The sequence below is a fragment of the Copadichromis virginalis genome, linkage group LG20 (assembly GCF_057382275.1).
Source record: "Copadichromis virginalis isolate Kocher_CV1m ecotype Utaka linkage group LG20, C_Virginalis_male_GT1.1, whole genome shotgun sequence".
NCBI lineage: Eukaryota > Metazoa > Chordata > Actinopteri > Cichliformes > Cichlidae > Copadichromis > Copadichromis virginalis.
Genome location: NC_140637.1, coordinates 34340629 through 34357536, shown reverse-complemented (window position 1 = coordinate 34357536; position 16908 = coordinate 34340629). Strand labels below are relative to the sequence as shown.

The 16908-nt window shown below is 51.5% G+C and overlaps 1 protein-coding gene across 11 annotated transcripts; it reads left to right on the top strand.

Moving 5' to 3' along the window:
• Positions 1-1154: 1154 nt before the first annotated feature.
• On the top strand, positions 1155-16087 carry tpd52l2b (tpd52 like 2b). 11 transcript variants are annotated; one of them, XM_085444181.1, is made up of 10 exons: positions 1155-1392; positions 4331-4488; positions 5462-5610; positions 6618-6677; positions 9763-9810; positions 12272-12373; positions 12979-13005; positions 13513-13554; positions 14737-14785; positions 15140-16087. In XM_085444181.1, exons 1-10 carry the CDS (start codon positions 1374-1376, stop codon positions 15224-15226), a joined length of 741 nt encoding a protein of 246 aa, XP_085300307.1. In that variant the 5' UTR covers positions 1155-1373; the 3' UTR covers positions 15227-16087. The 11 variants fall into 11 exon arrangements, with proteins under 11 accessions (XP_085300307.1, XP_085300306.1, XP_085300309.1 ...); XM_085444180.1 differs by having other exon boundaries at positions 13510-13554; XM_085444183.1 differs by lacking the exon at positions 6618-6677 and having other exon boundaries at positions 1156-1392.
• Positions 16088-16908: the final 821 nt, after the last annotated feature.

Below are 16908 nucleotides of genomic sequence, written 5' to 3'. Positions count from 1 at the left end.
TAAAAAAATGTGAAGACTCAGACACTGATGAATATATCGATAATGGATTTTTTTTTAAATTTCCGAGGCAGGTAATCCACTATTTCTTAATAAAATAATAGAGGAGTCATCTGATGACTCTGCAATAGTCGGCCTCATCACTGATGGGGACGACAAGGAGTACAGAGGACTGACTCAAGACTTTGTGGACTGGTGCCAGCTGAACTACCTCCAGATCAACGCCAGTAAAACCAAGGAACTGGTGGTAGACTTCCGCAGGCACAAGCATTCTCCACTGCAACCACTGAACATCCAAGGTATGGACATTGAGGCTGTGGACAGCTACAGGTACCTTGGTGTTCATCTGAACAACAGACTGGACTGGACTCATAACTCAGACGCCCTCTACAGGAAAGGGCAGAGCAGGCTGTACCTGCTGCGGAGACTCAGGTCGTTTGGGGTGGAGGGCCCACTCCTGAAGACCTTCTATGACTCTGTGGTGGCTTCTGCTATCTTTTATGGCGTGGTCTGCTGGGGCGGCAGCATCTCTGCTGGGGACAGGAAGAGACTGAACAGGGTGATCCGAAGGGCCAGCTCTGTTCTAGGATGCCCTCTGGACCCAGTGGAGGTGGTGAGTGACAGGAGAACGGCGGCTAAGCTGTCATCCCTGATGGACAACATCTCCCACCCCATGCAGCAGACTGTGACAGCACTGAGCAGCTCCTTCAGTGGGAGACTGCGGCACCCACGGTGTGGGACGGAGAGATTTCGCAGGTCTTTCCTCCCCACTGCTGTCAGACTCCATGATAAAGACTTTAACTGATCAAGCACACACATCCATACATATGCAATAATACTAAGTGCAATAATCTTTTCTGGCATCGTTGTATTTTTACTCAGTTGTATATAGCATTCGTATTCTATTTTTATCTTATTGTATATTTTTATTCTATTTTATTCTACTGTATATAGTATATTATTTTATTCTATTCTGTACAGCTGTGTACTGTATTTATTCTTATTGTATTCTAATTTTTGCCTCATAACTTTTGCACTGTCCACTTCCTGCTGTGACAAAACAAATTTCCCACGTGTGGGACTAATAAAGGTTATCTTATCTTATCTTATCAATAAATATTTCCCAGTCATCGCCTCCAGGCACTAACGTAATATTTTGAAATTCCCCGCCGGATGTGCCTCTGTTGTTTGGCGTTAATTTCACGGACCGTGGGATAAACGACTGCTGCTCCCCGTGTGTTCTTGTCGACGACTTTCTGTCAGCGAAGCTGTAGTGTGGACGGTTTGTGCTCAGTGTGCCGCTCTGCTGTCCGCTGCGCTCCACTTGAAACTTTAAATCTTCGAAAGAGGAGTTTAATCCGCGAGAGAGCGACGCCATGGACCCCGCCAGCCAAGGTAACGCTGAGTGTTAGCCTAGCACGGAGCTAGCGTAGCCTAGCCGAGTGTGAGAGTGCGCAGAGCGGCTCTCAGCGGATACTTTAGCCACTTTAATCGGTCATAAACGGCCGACAGCCCACTGTGTGAGCCCGGTTTGATTGTACGAAGCTGGGAGATCACCGAACATTGGCCACAGGCCCGGTTCCCGGGCTCTGAGCTCGGGTTTGTGGGTTAGCCGCTGAGTGGAACTTGAATCATATTAAAAACGGAGCTCCGTGTTTACGGACACGGACACTGCCGACGTGTTTAACCAGCTCAGACTCCAGGTAGGATTGGCTGGCTGCCACAAACGCAGCAGCAGAGGCTCCTGTATTTACCTGGAGCCTCACCTGAGTGAGTCACCGACCCCTCCTGTCAGGTGGACACAGCTAACTGGCTGTTAGCATGCTAGTTGCTGCTGTGTCATCACTGACTTTTCAGACTGACAGCTTCATGTTGTGTTGACGCTGTGTTTACAGCTGAATCAGGCTGTGTTCTCTCACACTGCCAGGGTGGCTTAGCATGATTCACAAATCAGAATAAGCCTTACAAAGGGAAGTTTTAAACAGCAGGTGGGTGGAGCTTTTGTTTGTCGTGATGACATCATACAGCTGGAAGAGTAGAAAAAGTGCAGAATAGGTCAGCCTTAAAAGCAGCATTTAGTCAGACTGTGAAGGGAGCTTTGTCTCTATTTTAAGGTGAGGCGTGAATTCAGGTTTCAGGACAAAAAGGAAATGACTTCCTATTGATCATCTGCTTTTAATAAAGCCAGCACGTGCACCTTTCTGTCAGTGGGATTAAATTTACTCGAGCTCAAAAAACCCAGATTTGTTAAACGTTCAACATCAGTTCAGGTGAAGACGCTTGTTTTCAGTAAGACAACCCCAGAACGTGAGGAATAAACGGGACAGACGTGTCTTGCGTCAATGCTTGAGCCAATAGGATCCGAGGTGACCTGATGACGCCTCGGTCGGCTCCTGGAGGCCCTCTCTCTGTGAACTCCCCGCGCTGCTCTGCAGCTCTAATGGACGTTTTCAGAGCAGAGGTTACTGCTGCCTCTCGTCTGTGCGCAGCAGGGCGGATAAAGAGGGACGTCCGAGTCTGTGGAGTGACCCCGCAGTAACTACCCGATGAAGCAGGAAGAGGTTTGCTGACTGCTTTGGGTCGGCCTTCAGTAACGAGGCTCGGTCGCTGCTGGCTCACAGGGCGAGGCAGCAGCTGTTGTGTTGTGTTATCAGCAGAAGTGTAAGGAAGGTGTGGTTCACATGCAGGACACGGCTCAGCGTCTGCAGACTCGTCAGACCGCTGCCACATCAGATGATGAAGCTGATAACGCGCACACACACACACGGTTTCTCTGTGAGGGCAGTGAGGAAGTGAGACCGCAGCCGGAAGCATGAAGGATTAGGAAATGACTCTTCTTCAGGGGATCATGGAGGGATGTGCGGGAACAGACCCACAGTGATGACACTGTCGAGAAACCCTTTGAGGCAGCGTCACCTGATGCTTCCCACCTGACCCTGTCAGAGTTACCTGAAATATTCCAGGGTCTGATGTCTGGTCCCTGCTGTGTTAGGTCAGTAAAATCCTTTGGGGGTTCTTAATGTTTTGACCATTTTGGGTCAGGTGGTGTAAGCAAACGTGGAGGTGGAAGAAACTTTGATTTTATTTGTTACTCCCGCTGCAGTGATGTAAACTGGGAACGCCCCTATAGCAGCGACTCAACTTTCAAAATTAGAGTGGGGGGTTTGTCAGTCATAGATTAATACTGTAGCCCCACCCCCACCTGTGACACTAGCAGGACCATTTTTGTATGTCACATGAACGGTGATGTTGTTGCTATGGCATTCACGTAAACACGAGAAGGTCATTTTTACTGTGATTAAATGTTCCTTTGAAGGCGCTGCCCAGGTGCTTGCATGCGGCCTGTGCCGAGGGTCCGGCTGTAACGCTGTGTCAGCGCTGCTGTAACCAGGAAGTGTGGAAGGACGTCCTTCAGTAACGACATGAATGATGCCGGCGAGCATCGAGAGAACATTGTGTGGTGTTTTTGTGCCTCTATAATTGCAGATGTTGTCTATTATTTTGAAATGCTGGGCTGTAATTCCGAGGCTGAATCCTGCACACTCGGGTCAGTGTAGCTGCGCAGACACACACACACTAAAGGGTGTTTGTGCGATGTGAAACCTGATTTAATGCATTATGACTGTCAGCACAGGGACAGCGTTACTTTAATGCACCGGGGGACGCTGGGTAAGAATCGCTTTGACTGCCATCTGTCCATCGACACACCCCCGCCCAGTAAAGTCTGTGACAAAGGCGGGCTCAGACGGACGCACAATCGTACAATAATCTGCTCTTCGACCGTGAGTCAGGATTTATTGGGGCCCAGCTGGCTGTGCTGGAAATGCGGGTAAACCTGCGTTGAGGCCATTGCTCATTGGCTGACACACCTGCGAGGTCACCATTATGGTGGTCTGTGTCGTCTCTACAGTCGGTCATCAGTGAGATTTTTTTCTCAAGTGTGGATCCTGGTTTAAATGAAACGGGTGGAGGTGGTGGAGGTCACAGGGTCATCCTGCTGATTTTTACCATTTGCCGGTCTGACCGGGGTCGCCAGCGTTTCCTGCTGACTCACGTCCACCGCCAGAGGTCCTCCGTGTTGGACCGCACTGGTCCACAGGCTGCTACGCCCATCAGAACCAGTCCTTCTGTTCCAGCATGACTCAGTTTCTTTCTCAGTGTGGCGGTGTTCGCAGCAGCTGCTGCCACTTCCTGTTTGATATCAGCTGCCGCCAGCACTCGCCTTTTCCTGTGTGTGTGTGTGTGTGTGTGCGCGTGTGTGTGCGCGCGCCTCTGTTGCTTTCAGCATTGTCTCAGTGTCTCTAATCCCGCCTCCTCCTCTTCCTCCTCTCAGATATCAACCTGAACTCTCCTAACAAAGCTCTCGGCGTGGATCGCACAGACAGCCTGTCCGACGTGCCCGTGGAGGGCGCTATGGGGAACCCAGCCAACCCTCCTCCACCTGGCCTGACGGAGGAGGAGGCGGAGGAGCTCCGCACCGAGCTCACCAAGGTACACACCACACCTGCTGAGATCCCAGGTGCTCGACAGCACCTGTGTGGTGGGGGCGGGGCTTCTTTAAGTGTTAGTTTGCAGTGTTTGGATCCAAAACTGGAGCTCAGGAGTTTTGAAATGAAGTGTCAGGTGACTGATTACAGCGAAAGGTTTCACTGAGCAGCTGTTTAATTTAACCCTCTGATCCTGTGACTGTCATGACATCATGAGCGCTGCGTTTACGCCACGGCCTCTGCGGTTAAACCGTTACTTGAGCCTGAAATAAAAATGGTAAATGGCCTGTGTTTGTATAGCGACCCCAAAGCGCTTTACACATCCAGTCATCCACCCATTCACACACACATTCACACACTGGTGATGGCAGCTACATTGTAGCCACAGCCACCCTGGGGCGCACTGACAGAGGCGAGGCTGCCGGACACTGGCGCCACCGGGCCCTCTGACCACCACCAGCAGGCAACGGGTGAAGTGTCTTGCCCAAGGACACAACGGCTGCGACTGTCTGAGCCGGGGCTCGAACCGGCAACCTTGTGATTACAAGATGAACTGCCAACTCTTGAGCCACGATCGCCACTTGAGCCTGTTTTTTTTTTTTTTAATTTTTTTTTTTATATTGAGATCAGACGCCCGGACTCGGCGGTCGCTAATGGACCGGGTGCTGGTTACCTAGGTAACCTTCTAATGTACTTACTACCACTTCATCAGTCAGTCAGCAGTATCCTGAGCTCTCACTGGTAGTCGCTACAGTTGAGAACAATTTTATTTGCCCCGCCCCCTTTGTGTTGCCAGTGTGTGTTTGTTTTCTTCCTTCCTGTGTGAACGCAGCTTTCTCCAAGCCTCCAGAAAACAGTTTGAGGGGTGGGGGTGAATAAGGATGGTGGTGTTTACGGTCTCTCCATCAAATAACGTGACTTTCTGTGGAGTTGGATTTAAAGCTCCTGTTTTAAGAAAGTCTGTGAATGTGTTTCAGGTGGAGGAGGAGATCAACACCCTGCGGCAGGTTTTGTGCGCAAAAGAGAGACACGCCGCAGAGCTGAAGAGGAAACTCGGCCTCAACCCGCTCAACGAACTCAGGCAGAACCTCACGAGGAGCTGGCAGGACGTGCAGACCTCCAACGCGTACGTATCTGTGAATGCGCCGGGAGGTTAGGCTGTCCTCGGAGAGCTTTCGTATATCTCGGTGCTTTACGTTTCAAATGTTCTCCACAGCTTAGACTAAATAAAGGCTCCATTCAGTCCCAGCAGATATCGCTCACAGCCTTCAGCTCAGCTCTGAATAACAAGAGGACCGAAGGTTGGACTCATGCAAACATTGATTTGTTCTGGATGGCGTCGCGTTTAATTAGCCTAAATTCATGTGTTTGATGGCTTTGGCTTCCTCAGCTGGTTCTGTCAGAGGTTTCTTCCTGTTAAAAGGGAGTTTTTCCTTCCACCGTCACCAAAGCTGTATCTGGTTTGCCACGATGTGGACTGAACCCCGAGGCTGTCAGGCTGGGAGGTCCCCACAGGTGAGGAGACGAGCTGTTGAAGCATGAGTACTGTTCAGCAGTCGGAGGCTCGCTTCACCGAGGCTGGAGGTTCAGCCCGAGTCTGTGGATCCTGATTGGTTTGCAAAGAAGAAACTGAACAAGTTGAAGGCCTCGGCTTGTGGCACAGCCACATCTGCACATAGAGTCCAGCTTCACCTGGTTTGGATCCCACCTCCTGATGCTGAGGAGGAGGTGTGATCCTGAGGATGTGCAGGGAGCACCTGCTGATAGACGAGCTTCTGGCACAGGATGCGAGAGGGTGTGTGCGAGTCCCTGCGGGCGCCGGTAGTAACGAGCTGCAGACTGACCCATCCGGTTTCACGTTGCATCGTTCAGATGAAACGGAAGCTGCAGAGACAGTTTCATCTCTGACGCGCTCAGACGCAGCGGCGCTCTGCGCTTTAATGGCAGCAAAGCTTTTCTGAAGGAAGGAGAAGTCACTGCTGTCTAACCTTCTGTTAGTGAGGGGCAGCCAATCAGCAGAAAGTGGGTCTATAAGGGGCGGAGCTTGTTTCAGACAGAGCTGCAGGATGACAGGAGGGGTTATACTGAAGTGTGATTCAGGCTGAGCTGACGCCGTCCTGTGTGTGTTTCCAGCTACGTGAGAACGGCTGAGACGCTGGGCGAGTGGAACGAGCGGGTGACCCGTTCAGATCTGTGAGTCGACGCCGTGCTCGCTGCTCGCTCTGTTTGCGCTCTCACGCTCTGACTTTGGCACCCAGCTTCTAACGTGTGCGTGAACATTTCAGCGGTCTAGTGTGGGAGCTGCTCAGGCTCACCTGCAGCTGTCTGCTCGGTCTCAGGTCCCTGAGCCGGACCTCTGCACCGTGTTTGTGCTGTCGGAGCATTTTTAATGACATCATGTGACCGATAACATGGCTGCTGTGACGTTTCTGTACTAACAGACCAGGAAGAAGGCTGAGCTCCAGTTACTGAGGACTGAGTGTGAGTCTGTGATGCTAGCATCATGCACCGTGGTGTCAGCGGACAGAGCAACTGCTGGAGTGAGTGCTCTGCTGTGAGGTAGCACTGAGGTGGGATTTGGTGTGGGCGTCCTGACCACAGCAGCCTGAGCTGCATGCCTCACTCACCCGAGTGTGTTTGGTTATCAGATTCTCTGTGGAGGAGCTAAAGGTTCAGTGTATTTCTTCACTTCCCCTCTCAGAGATCAGGTGTCTTTGCCTCCAGATGTGACGGTGTCCTCTCCTGCTTCCTCTCAGCATCAGTCTTCCTCCGTATTTTTGGCTTCTTCAAACAGCCTTCCCCCCTCTGCTGTCTGAGTTACAGGCTGTTCACTGCAGTCAGTCATTCATTGTTCCCCGCTGTTAGAAATCAAGCGCACCTCCTCTAAAGGAGGCGTGGTCACACTTCCATGTGTAACTATTGTGCTGATAATTACATGTTTGTTTTTTCATTCAGTAAAAGGCAGCTATTGAACCGATGAAGGTCTTTGCTGGTGATTGGAAGCCACGTTGGTTTGACTTGTGGCTGTAGCTGGAGTAGACGCGCTGGGAGCTCGTGGGGAGAAAACGCTGCCGTGCCGTCATGGAGATGGGTGCGCTTGATTTATAAGGCGAGGCAGGACAGAGCTTTGAAACGTTTCAAAGTCAAACCCAGTGACGGTAAAACGCGACTCGTTTGTCGGACCGTGGTTATTCACCATGCAGCTGCAGGCCTGTGTCTCCCGAGGCCAGCGGCTTCCGTCGCAGACACACCTTGGCGTTGGCGCCACGGGTGTTTTTACGGTTGACGTTAACGTCCAAAAACCCTGTTAAAGGTGACAGCGCTCCCGGACACGTGGAGTTGGAGACCCCACAGAGGATGAGTCGTTCCCAATGAGCATGTGCAGAATTGCTGCATCACTCAGAGCCTCAAGCACGCCATCTGACCCCGGGCGATCCCGGCTGACCCCTGAAACGACTTCCAGTCTGGGTCAGTCCGAGGGACACGTTTCTGTGCCAGCAGAGCAAAGACACGCTGTGAATCGCAGCGTTCCCGCCCGGCTGCTGAGGCCTGAGGCTGCTGGAAGTTTCCAGGTTCCGCCTCTGTAATGAACCGGATTGGCGAGCTCGCTCGGATAGTTGGCGTGACCTGACGGGGCGGCGCTGCTGCACCGGCAGGTTTCTGGTGTTTGTTCTGCTCGCAGAAATACACCAGCACGTCGGCGAGCGCTGTCGGTGTTAGTTTGTGGTCGTTCGTCTGCCGCAGACGTGCAGTCAGCGTGGATTTTACTCTAATGCAGCTGGAAACGTGTCTGCAACCACACGGACAGCTCGGACTCGCTGCTGCAGGAACGAGTGGGAGGAAAGGAATGCGAGAGAGGAGGAGGGGAAGAGACGGTGTTTTGCTTAGTCACATGATACGTGATATCCAGGAAGACGGGCAGGCGGGTGAGGCGTGCGCAGACGCTGTGAGTTATGAACACGTCACGGCCGCATGAATATTTTTAGATGTTCTCTTTTTTTCCCGTTTCCTCGTTTTGTGGATCAGCTGACTGAGCGTCTCGTCTCAAAGTAAACCGGAGGCGGTGGAGACGGAGCCGTTTGGGTTGATGTGGCCCGTGCAGTGGGAGGGGACAGTTGTGGGCGGAGGCTGGCCTCGCGGGGCGGCTCCGGTTTCTGTAAAAATAACTCAGGCTGTCTGCGAGGTCAGAATCGGATTGTTGCACAACAGGAGTCTGCTGTGCGTTGGATTCGACCTTATGCTGCAGCTCACCGTGTCATGTTTCACAGATCAAAGTTTAAATATCATCACATCATCCATCCGTCCTCTGATCCTTATCAGGTTGGCGGGGGGTGGAGCCTGTCCCTGCGGTTAATATTTATCGCAGAGCTTCAGATAAATGGGTGAAATGTTCGGTGAGCTGATTAAAATGACCCTGAGTCCAGTTTTAACTCCATGGCATCATGTGATCACCAACACGCACGTTTCTCTGTGACTGTGGACTGAGTGGACGCTGACCACGAGGGAAGCAGAGACGGCCTCCTTCCTGACGCTCACAGCTCCGGTCTCGGGTTTGAGCGGTGCGGCCAAAAGTCTCATCACCATGGCAACCACAATAGCAGCTTCACCAGTGCAGGTGTTTGAATGTTAGTGGACACAGGATACGGCTCATTGTGATTGGCTGTTTAAACCGGGACCTGCACAGGCCCGTTTCTGATTGGTGGGCTAGGTCAAAGGTCATCACGACAGGCCTACAGCTACTTCACAACAATTATTCGAACAGCAACACAGTCAGCACACACACACACACACACAGGCGCACACACCTGTAGGTTCCTCGGTCAGGGCGGCGTTCCTGTTTCCTGGCTCCGCCCTCAGCTGCGTGGCTGTGTGACTCCTGTGAACTCCACGCTGATCCTCTCCCTGCTCTGTGAGGTCTGAGTGTTTACCCGTGTACCTGCAACCTCGCTTTACGCCCCGCCCCTCGCAGCGGACCGCCGCCAACACGGATGTGCTGACTGTGTGACTGCTGTTCATCTGTGACGGCTTCTTTTCAGCTGGAGGTTTTTATGTTGCAGATCTGTATTACATGTGAATATTCTTTTCCATCAACGTGTTATATGAACGTGCAGCTCTGAATCCACGGCGGCGGCGTTTTTAAACCTCCTCCGTGTGCTCAGGAGAGTCGGCGTTCCTGTCCGGCCGCACACAGCGGCAGCTTCTAGCATGTTTTGGACGTTTTCAGCTGACGTGTGCTGTGAGTGTCTCTGTGTGATTTTTCCTGCTGTTGTGTCTTCAGATATCTGTCTGCCTCGGCCACTTTGGATGACATTACCCACTCCGACGCGTGAGTTGACCTTCGTCTTTGTGCTCTTGTCTGTCTGTAGATGAGTTAAGGTTTCTTTCACTTTGGGATTTGTGGAAGTTTTCTGTTTTCCTTTTGCTTCTGTGGTGCCACGGCGGTGGAGCTGTTGCTAACGAGACGAGGAGACGTTTTCTGCTGTGGACGCAGCTGAAGCCTCCTCGTTACACTTTTCATCGTCTTCAGTGTTTGAACCAAAAATATTCAGGCCCTGTCGATGCTGACCACGTTTTCTCCAGTTATTAATCTAAAACAGACGTCATGCAGAGCGTTCAAACAGTCAAAGCTGACAGGAAGTGAAGCGCCACCGCCATGCACGTCTGGCAGGGATCATTGATTACAGTAAGTGTCACACGGACACAGTGGCATTTATTCTCAGGTGGAGTAACTATCAGCTCGTCCAGAGCGACCCTCCGACGCGCCACACAGCGGCGCACACGCAGAGCTGCGAGCAGGAACCTGGAGCTCTTTGTTTACGGCGTCATCGTCAGCTCCCAGTCTGTTTTGGAAAAAGCAACAGTGCAGAGGTTCAACAGTTTAAAAAAAAAAAAGCAGAAGATGACATCATAGGGTTAAATGTTTTATTAATATTAGGGTTACAGCAGGGGCGGGGCTCCGGGGGGCTCCAGGCCTCGAGGGCCGGCGTCCTGCAGGTTTTCAGACATGTCAGCTGATTTAAATGGCTAAACGACCTCCTCAACATGTCGTGAAGTTCTGCAGAGGCCTGGAACTGAACTGATCATTTGACCCAGGTGTGCCGACCCAGGGTGATAAAGCTCGAGGCCTGGAGTTCCCACCCCTGGGTTACAGGAAGTGTTATTGAAGCTGTGATGGTGGGTTGAGAAAGAAAACTGGAACCAAAAAGCAACAAACTCAGACCTGTGTGCTCGTTTCCAGCTCCTCGTCTTTCTTCTTGGGTTGTAGTAGAGTAGCTTTGCATGATTCACAGTTTATCATAATCCTCCTTCATCTTGTGCTGCTCCTTGGTGGAGGTCAAAGGTCACAGATGCTGCTTTGCCTGATGACCTAATGCTGCGACTGCTTTTCCAGACTGACACAGTTTTCCTGTTGTTCCTGGCTGACGTTCAGAGTGAAGCCGGCGTGGAGCTGAAGCTGTCGGCCGCCTGTGTGTGTGTGTGTGTGTGTGTGTGTGATCACAGAGGCCTGGGTCTGGGGGTTACGTTGAGATGCAGAGTAGAGTAGCCGGGGATCGAACCACCAACGAGCCGCTGGTCCTCCCGAGCCGCAGCTGTCAGTGCTGTTACTCTAAAAATGTTTTTCCCCCCCAAAAAGTAACCAAGTTACTTTCTGCAAGTAACAATCCAGCTCTGAACTTTTCACGTGCTTCAATCGTGCTGCTGCGTTACTGTAGTGTTGACAGACGCCTGCTGTGCGTGGAAGCAGCGAGAGCACGGCGTGTTCTGCTTGCCGCACGCGTCGTCCTGTCCGTGCTGGGATCAGAGGTGTTTGGAGGTAAACGGGAGCTCGACTGCAGGAATGAAAACAAGCCGCTGACTTCCTGTTGTTTTCACAGCTGGTCAGGCGAAGCCGTCGGTAAACTGCTGTTAGGCGAGTTATAGATCCGGTCTCTGATCCATTTGAACTTCAGCCCCTGCGTTTCTGAGCTCCTGCATGCGTTTGGCCGAAGAGCCTCCACAGGTGGTGTGCTGCTTTGTTAGCTGCTGGACGTTTTCTGTCTGGAAGCGTCCTCAGTCTGGACCCGATAAACCTGAGGTTCTTGTCTCGGGACCGCAGATGGACACAGCCGCTGCGAGCTCGCTCTGCGGTCTGCAGGATCAAAGTTGGCCCTTGTTGTTTCGTGTTTGGATGAAAGGGCGGACAGCGACGTACGGGAGCATCACACCTGCTGATCAGTAACATCAACATAAAATCCTTAAAGCGGAGCTCCGCCTTCCTCAGCGCTCTGTTACAGTGACCTCACAGCAGCCATCTTATTGGTCACATGACCTCATTAAAAGGGCTCCGGCAGCACGAGCACGATGCCCTTTAAAGCTGTGTTACGGAGGAGGATCCACGGACCGTCAGGCTGTAACATGAGTCTGAGGCACGGACTCACTGCTGCCTCTGCTGGACGCTGTTGCATCTCAGGTCTCTCACATCATCAAACCAGTAGTGTGGCTCTGTTCGCTGTAACGCGCTCGGCTCGCCGCTGGTCGTGACCAGCCATCGGTCTCCCTGTCATGTTTTCCTCGTGCTGTGAGGCGAGACTGAAATAAGCTCTTCCTGCCGGCTGACTGGTGCCTGCTAACACTCCTGGGTTCTTGTTCCTGTTTCCAGTTTGTTCCAGAGGGAGGACGCTCTGCTGTGTTTAACTTGCTGTGTGTCGCGGCTGGTCTGTGTGAACACTAACACTGGTGCGTTTGTGTGTCTGTGGCGCTGCAGCTCAACACTAACGCCTCTGTTTCTGTGCTCCTCCTCTCTGCAGGTACAAGAAGACTCAGGAGACGCTTTCCCAGGCCGGACAGAAGACGACCGCGGCTCTGAGTACAATGAGCACGGCCCTCAGCAAGAAGATCGGCGACATGAGGTACAGTGCGACAGAGCCAACATGGCCACCGCGCCGGCTCAGCTGCAGGAACAAATGTCAGCGGGGACGTGTGGACCCATCCTTACACCGTCCCCTGCTAGGCAACCTGGTGACGAGTCTGTGGATCGTTTAAATCAGGTGGTGTGTTGGGTCTGCACGCCTCTCCTGCTGTGGGTTTAGCTCCCCGAGAGACAGAGTGCGAGCACTGCTCGGGCGACGGCCCGTTAACGTGGCTCACAGCATCAACCCTGTCCCGTCCTCGCCAACGCGCTCTCTGAGCCCCCGCGTTGGCGAGGACGAGGCCCGCCTCAGACCGTCACCAGGTTAAACCCGGCCACGCGTTTCTTCCTGCAGCTCTGACTTCATCTCCGGTCGCGTCCTGCCCACCTGCAGCTTCACTGCTGTGATTGGGTCGTTACCCAGCTTCAGTGCTGAGTGTGAGTAAAGCAGCAGTGGGACGCGGCCCCCTCCACTGTGCAGTTTAATCCCTGTAGCTCACTGTGTGTGTGTGTGTGTGTGTGTGTGTGTGTGTGTGTGTGTGTGTGTGTGTGTGGCCTCACGCTCTCTCTCTCTCCTTCTTACCGCTGCCTTGGTCTGACCCGCAGAGCTCTGCCGTTCTCTAACTCCTTTAGGTAAGCCTCCACATGTTGTCATCCTCACACGGTCAGTCACATGACCTGTAATTATGTAAACGCAACACTGGTCCACTAAGAAGTCAGGTGACCCTTTAAAGTGCCTCAAGGGGACTGCTGTTGTGACTTTGTGTTGTGTCAATAAAGTTGAATTCAACGTTTGTAGTGATGCTAGCCTCAGGTTGCTGTGGAGACAGCTTCATTTCAGTTTGATGGTTCTGTATGTTCATGTATCAGCGCCAGTTTAAAGTGCTGTGCTCTGATTGGCCAGCCTGACAGGAAGACGTTTCGATGATATGAGCTGAAAATAAAGTAAACGAGTTAAAGAAACGACGCTGGGCGTTCCAGCTGTGCAGAGGATGTTTGAAAAACTCAGTTCTTTCAGCGTCAGACTGCTCTGCAGGCTGTGACAGCTGATTTAACAGCTGTGTGTGTGCGTGCGTGTCACTGCTTCCTGCATTGTAACACTTGCTTTTCTGTCTCTTCTCTTTAACGCATTCAAAGTAGCAACTATTCCATTCGCCACTCGATAAGTATGCCCGCCATGAGGTAACGTAACACACACACCTGTACCTGTCTGTGCTCGCTAACATCAGCTCACTGAAGGCGTTCAAACCTGGGGGCGTTTGATGTGGGGAAATGAGGTGGAGTTTTTATTGGCTACTTTTATTCGAATACATTTATTCGACTCTGCCGTCAGCTGATCTGATGTTTCCGTGGCAACATGAAAGTTTTTGATTTTAGTTGTTATTGTGTTGAAGTTTGACGCTGCGGTGACATAATGAAACTTTGCTGCGGTGGCTGTTTTTCTTTGTTTGTTCTTTCCAGTCGCAGCTCGTCTGCAGTGAAACACAAACGATACAAACATGTGTACATTGTTTGTTTTTATTAAAGCTGCTTTTATTTCATGATTGAATATTTTATCAGGTCTATGGCCCAAAACGTCGGGCTGCTGTGAGTCTGCAGATCTCAGAAACTCACATTTTATTCACAATAAAACATAAAACATGACGGGTCTGACCTCAGATCAGTCTTAAAGGAGTCCAGAGCAGATGGCGCCATTTCTCCATCGTGGTCACGCGTGGTTCTCCTCCGTGTGATGGAGCTGTAACCTGCACGTGTGGACTGCACGCCGAGCTGCTCGCATACGGCGGTTTCTGGAAGCGTTCCTGAGCCCGTGCACTGATTGATCACAGAGCGGCGTTTGAAGGTTATCGTCCCCGCGCACAGAGATTCCTCTGAGTATGCTGATGATGTCATGTTCACAGTGAGGATTGCTGTAGGTTGGTGAAGCTCTGCCCGATCATGTGACCCAGCTGCTGACAGAATAGAATCGAATAGAATAGAATAATCCTTTAATTGTCCCACAAGGGGAAATTTGGTTGTAACAGCAGCCAGAAAGACACAACACACAGGACACCTGATCAGCTGATAAATCTTCCTCCGGCTGTTTCTCTTCTCAGTTTTCAGCGTTTTGTCGACCCGTCCCAACTTTGACGCACGTGCTGCCGCCATCAAAGTCAAACTTTATTGAAATGGTTCATTTTCTCCTTTAAATGTTTTCTGTGAATCAAATCTGGATTTATGAGACTTGCAGATCATCACATTCAGTTTTTATTCACACGGCATCCTGACGTTTGGATTTGGCGTTGTTATTAAAGAAATGTGATGTTTGTTAGATTTGATGTGGCGGTGTTATTCTGACTCTAACCTCGTGTCTCTGCTCCGCAGAAACTCTCCAACCTTCAAGTCCTTTGAGGATAAAATGGGGAACCTGAAGGTGAGCAGAGGTCTGCAGCAAAGTTTAGTGTTTGGAAAAGGATCAAAGTTGAACATTGAGTTCAGATATCTGCAGGACGAGCAAAGGTCAAAGGTTAATGCAGAGTTTCACCACAAGGTGGCAGCATGTTCTGTGTCCAGTGTCGATTAGTTTCTTCTTCTTTGCATGTTTTTGCTCACGGTGCTCCGTGAGTGTGGGACAGGAAGTCAGCTTTTCTTTAGTTTCAGGTTTGTGTCTGAAGGAAGGTTTTAAAATGAAGACGAGGCTTTAAACAGAGTAAACAGGAAGCTGATGAAGGGACGCGCTAACCGCATCACTGACCCTCAGCTGTTTCCTCTTCCTCTCTCTCTTCAGTATAAGGTCGTCGGTCAGAGAGGAAATGGAGACGCCGTCAGCTCCCCCACCGACACCACCCCCACTCAGGAGAACCCATCTTTCTGAACACTCGCTCCCTCCTCCACCACCTCCTCGCCGCCACCTTCATCACGACCTTAGACTGTACTGTTACCACCTCGTCGCAGAGCCACACCTCCACCTCCACCTCAGCAGCTCGCTCTGTAGCTGGTGGCAGAGTGCACAGCCCCGCCCCCGAGCCCCGCCTCTGTTTCAAACCCATCAATGTTTCAGAGGCCACCCGGCTAAACACCAGGCGCTAAAAGATGTCACCTTCTGAAACTTGACCCCCCCCCCCCAAACTGTTCATACTCATCCAAAAAACAAACACGCAAACCTCCTGCAGGTGTAGCTTTGGAGGCGGGGCTTCTGCAGGTGGAGGAGGACTATATGGGCCTCTGTGGGTGAGCGTGCTCTCTTCTTTCTCTGCATTCACACTGTGAGCACACGCTGCACAGCGCCCCCCGCCGCGCTCTGTGTAAACGCAGGCAGGTGTACAGGTTAGCGCTATATACCTGCGAGGATGGGCGGGGTCAGGACCCGGGAACCCCCGCCCTCCTCGACCTTCTCCACGTACACGCACATCCCACCTGAAACCCCCGCTGTGTAAAAAAGCCCTTCAGCCATTTTGTATTCTCTGAACTCTTTTACAGCTTTGCAGACGTTTTTACGTAACTTCTATCGGCGCGTACCAACACAGGTAACCAAACTGTCTCTGGTTCACAGGCGTGTCGCTGAAAACGCAGCTTCCTGTTAGTGAAACTGGCGTCGCCGTCGGAGCGCAGCCGACGCTTCAACGACGCTTCGCCGCGAACGCTACCTGCTGAATGTCACTGCTTCTCAGTCGGCCTTACTCGCGTTAAAAGCTTCGCCCGCTCTCTGATCCAGCCGCGGGACACGCCCACCCCTCGCCCACCCCTCGCCCTTTGGTTTTTCTTCTTCTTCTACTCTGGGTTTGGTGAAGGACGGGACGCCCGGGTGTTTGTGGTGTACTCACACGGGGCGCGAACAACTGACTTTTCAGGTTTTTTTTCATTATTTGTAAAACGCCATGAAGTACCGTGCCAATCTTTGTGTGCTTTGCCAACATCACTCCTGCCCGCTACAGGAAGTGCTGACGAGCTCGTTAATAAGACATCCTGCTCCTGTGGCGTCCGACTGCTCTGTGACAGGAAGTGGTCATTGAGGCGTGCCGCCACGTGTGAGTACACCTGAGAGGGAGACCTGTCATCAGTCTTGTGGGTCTCCGCTGTAGGTGTTTCTGCTGCCCGCGGCTGTCCTGCCTCCTGCGTGCGTCCTTATTCTTTGTGTTGATCATTATGGTAGACGATGAAGATGATTTGTTAGCTGCTTCCTGATTTTCTTTCCTTTGCTTTTCTGAGGTAGTTTCTTCTTTGTAAAATGTCATCAGTTGCCAATCCTGAAATATCTGTTACAGACTCTTTCTTTGTGTCTCTGGATCTCCTCAAGTGTCTCTGCGCTTTGCCAAGATTAAACAAACTTCTGCACACTACAAGAAATACTCCTGAAGTCATTTACTTAATAAAAGAATCACATTTTTCTTATGCACAGGGGAAAGGAGCTCGTCAGTGTGAGAAAAATGCGATTTTGAAACTAAATGGATTTTCCTCCTTGAAAGCTGCACATGAGCAGTTTGTTTTGGAGAGTAGATGATGGATGGAGTGAGTGACTTCTTAGTTTTGGGACGTGCAGCACACCACGAGCATGCT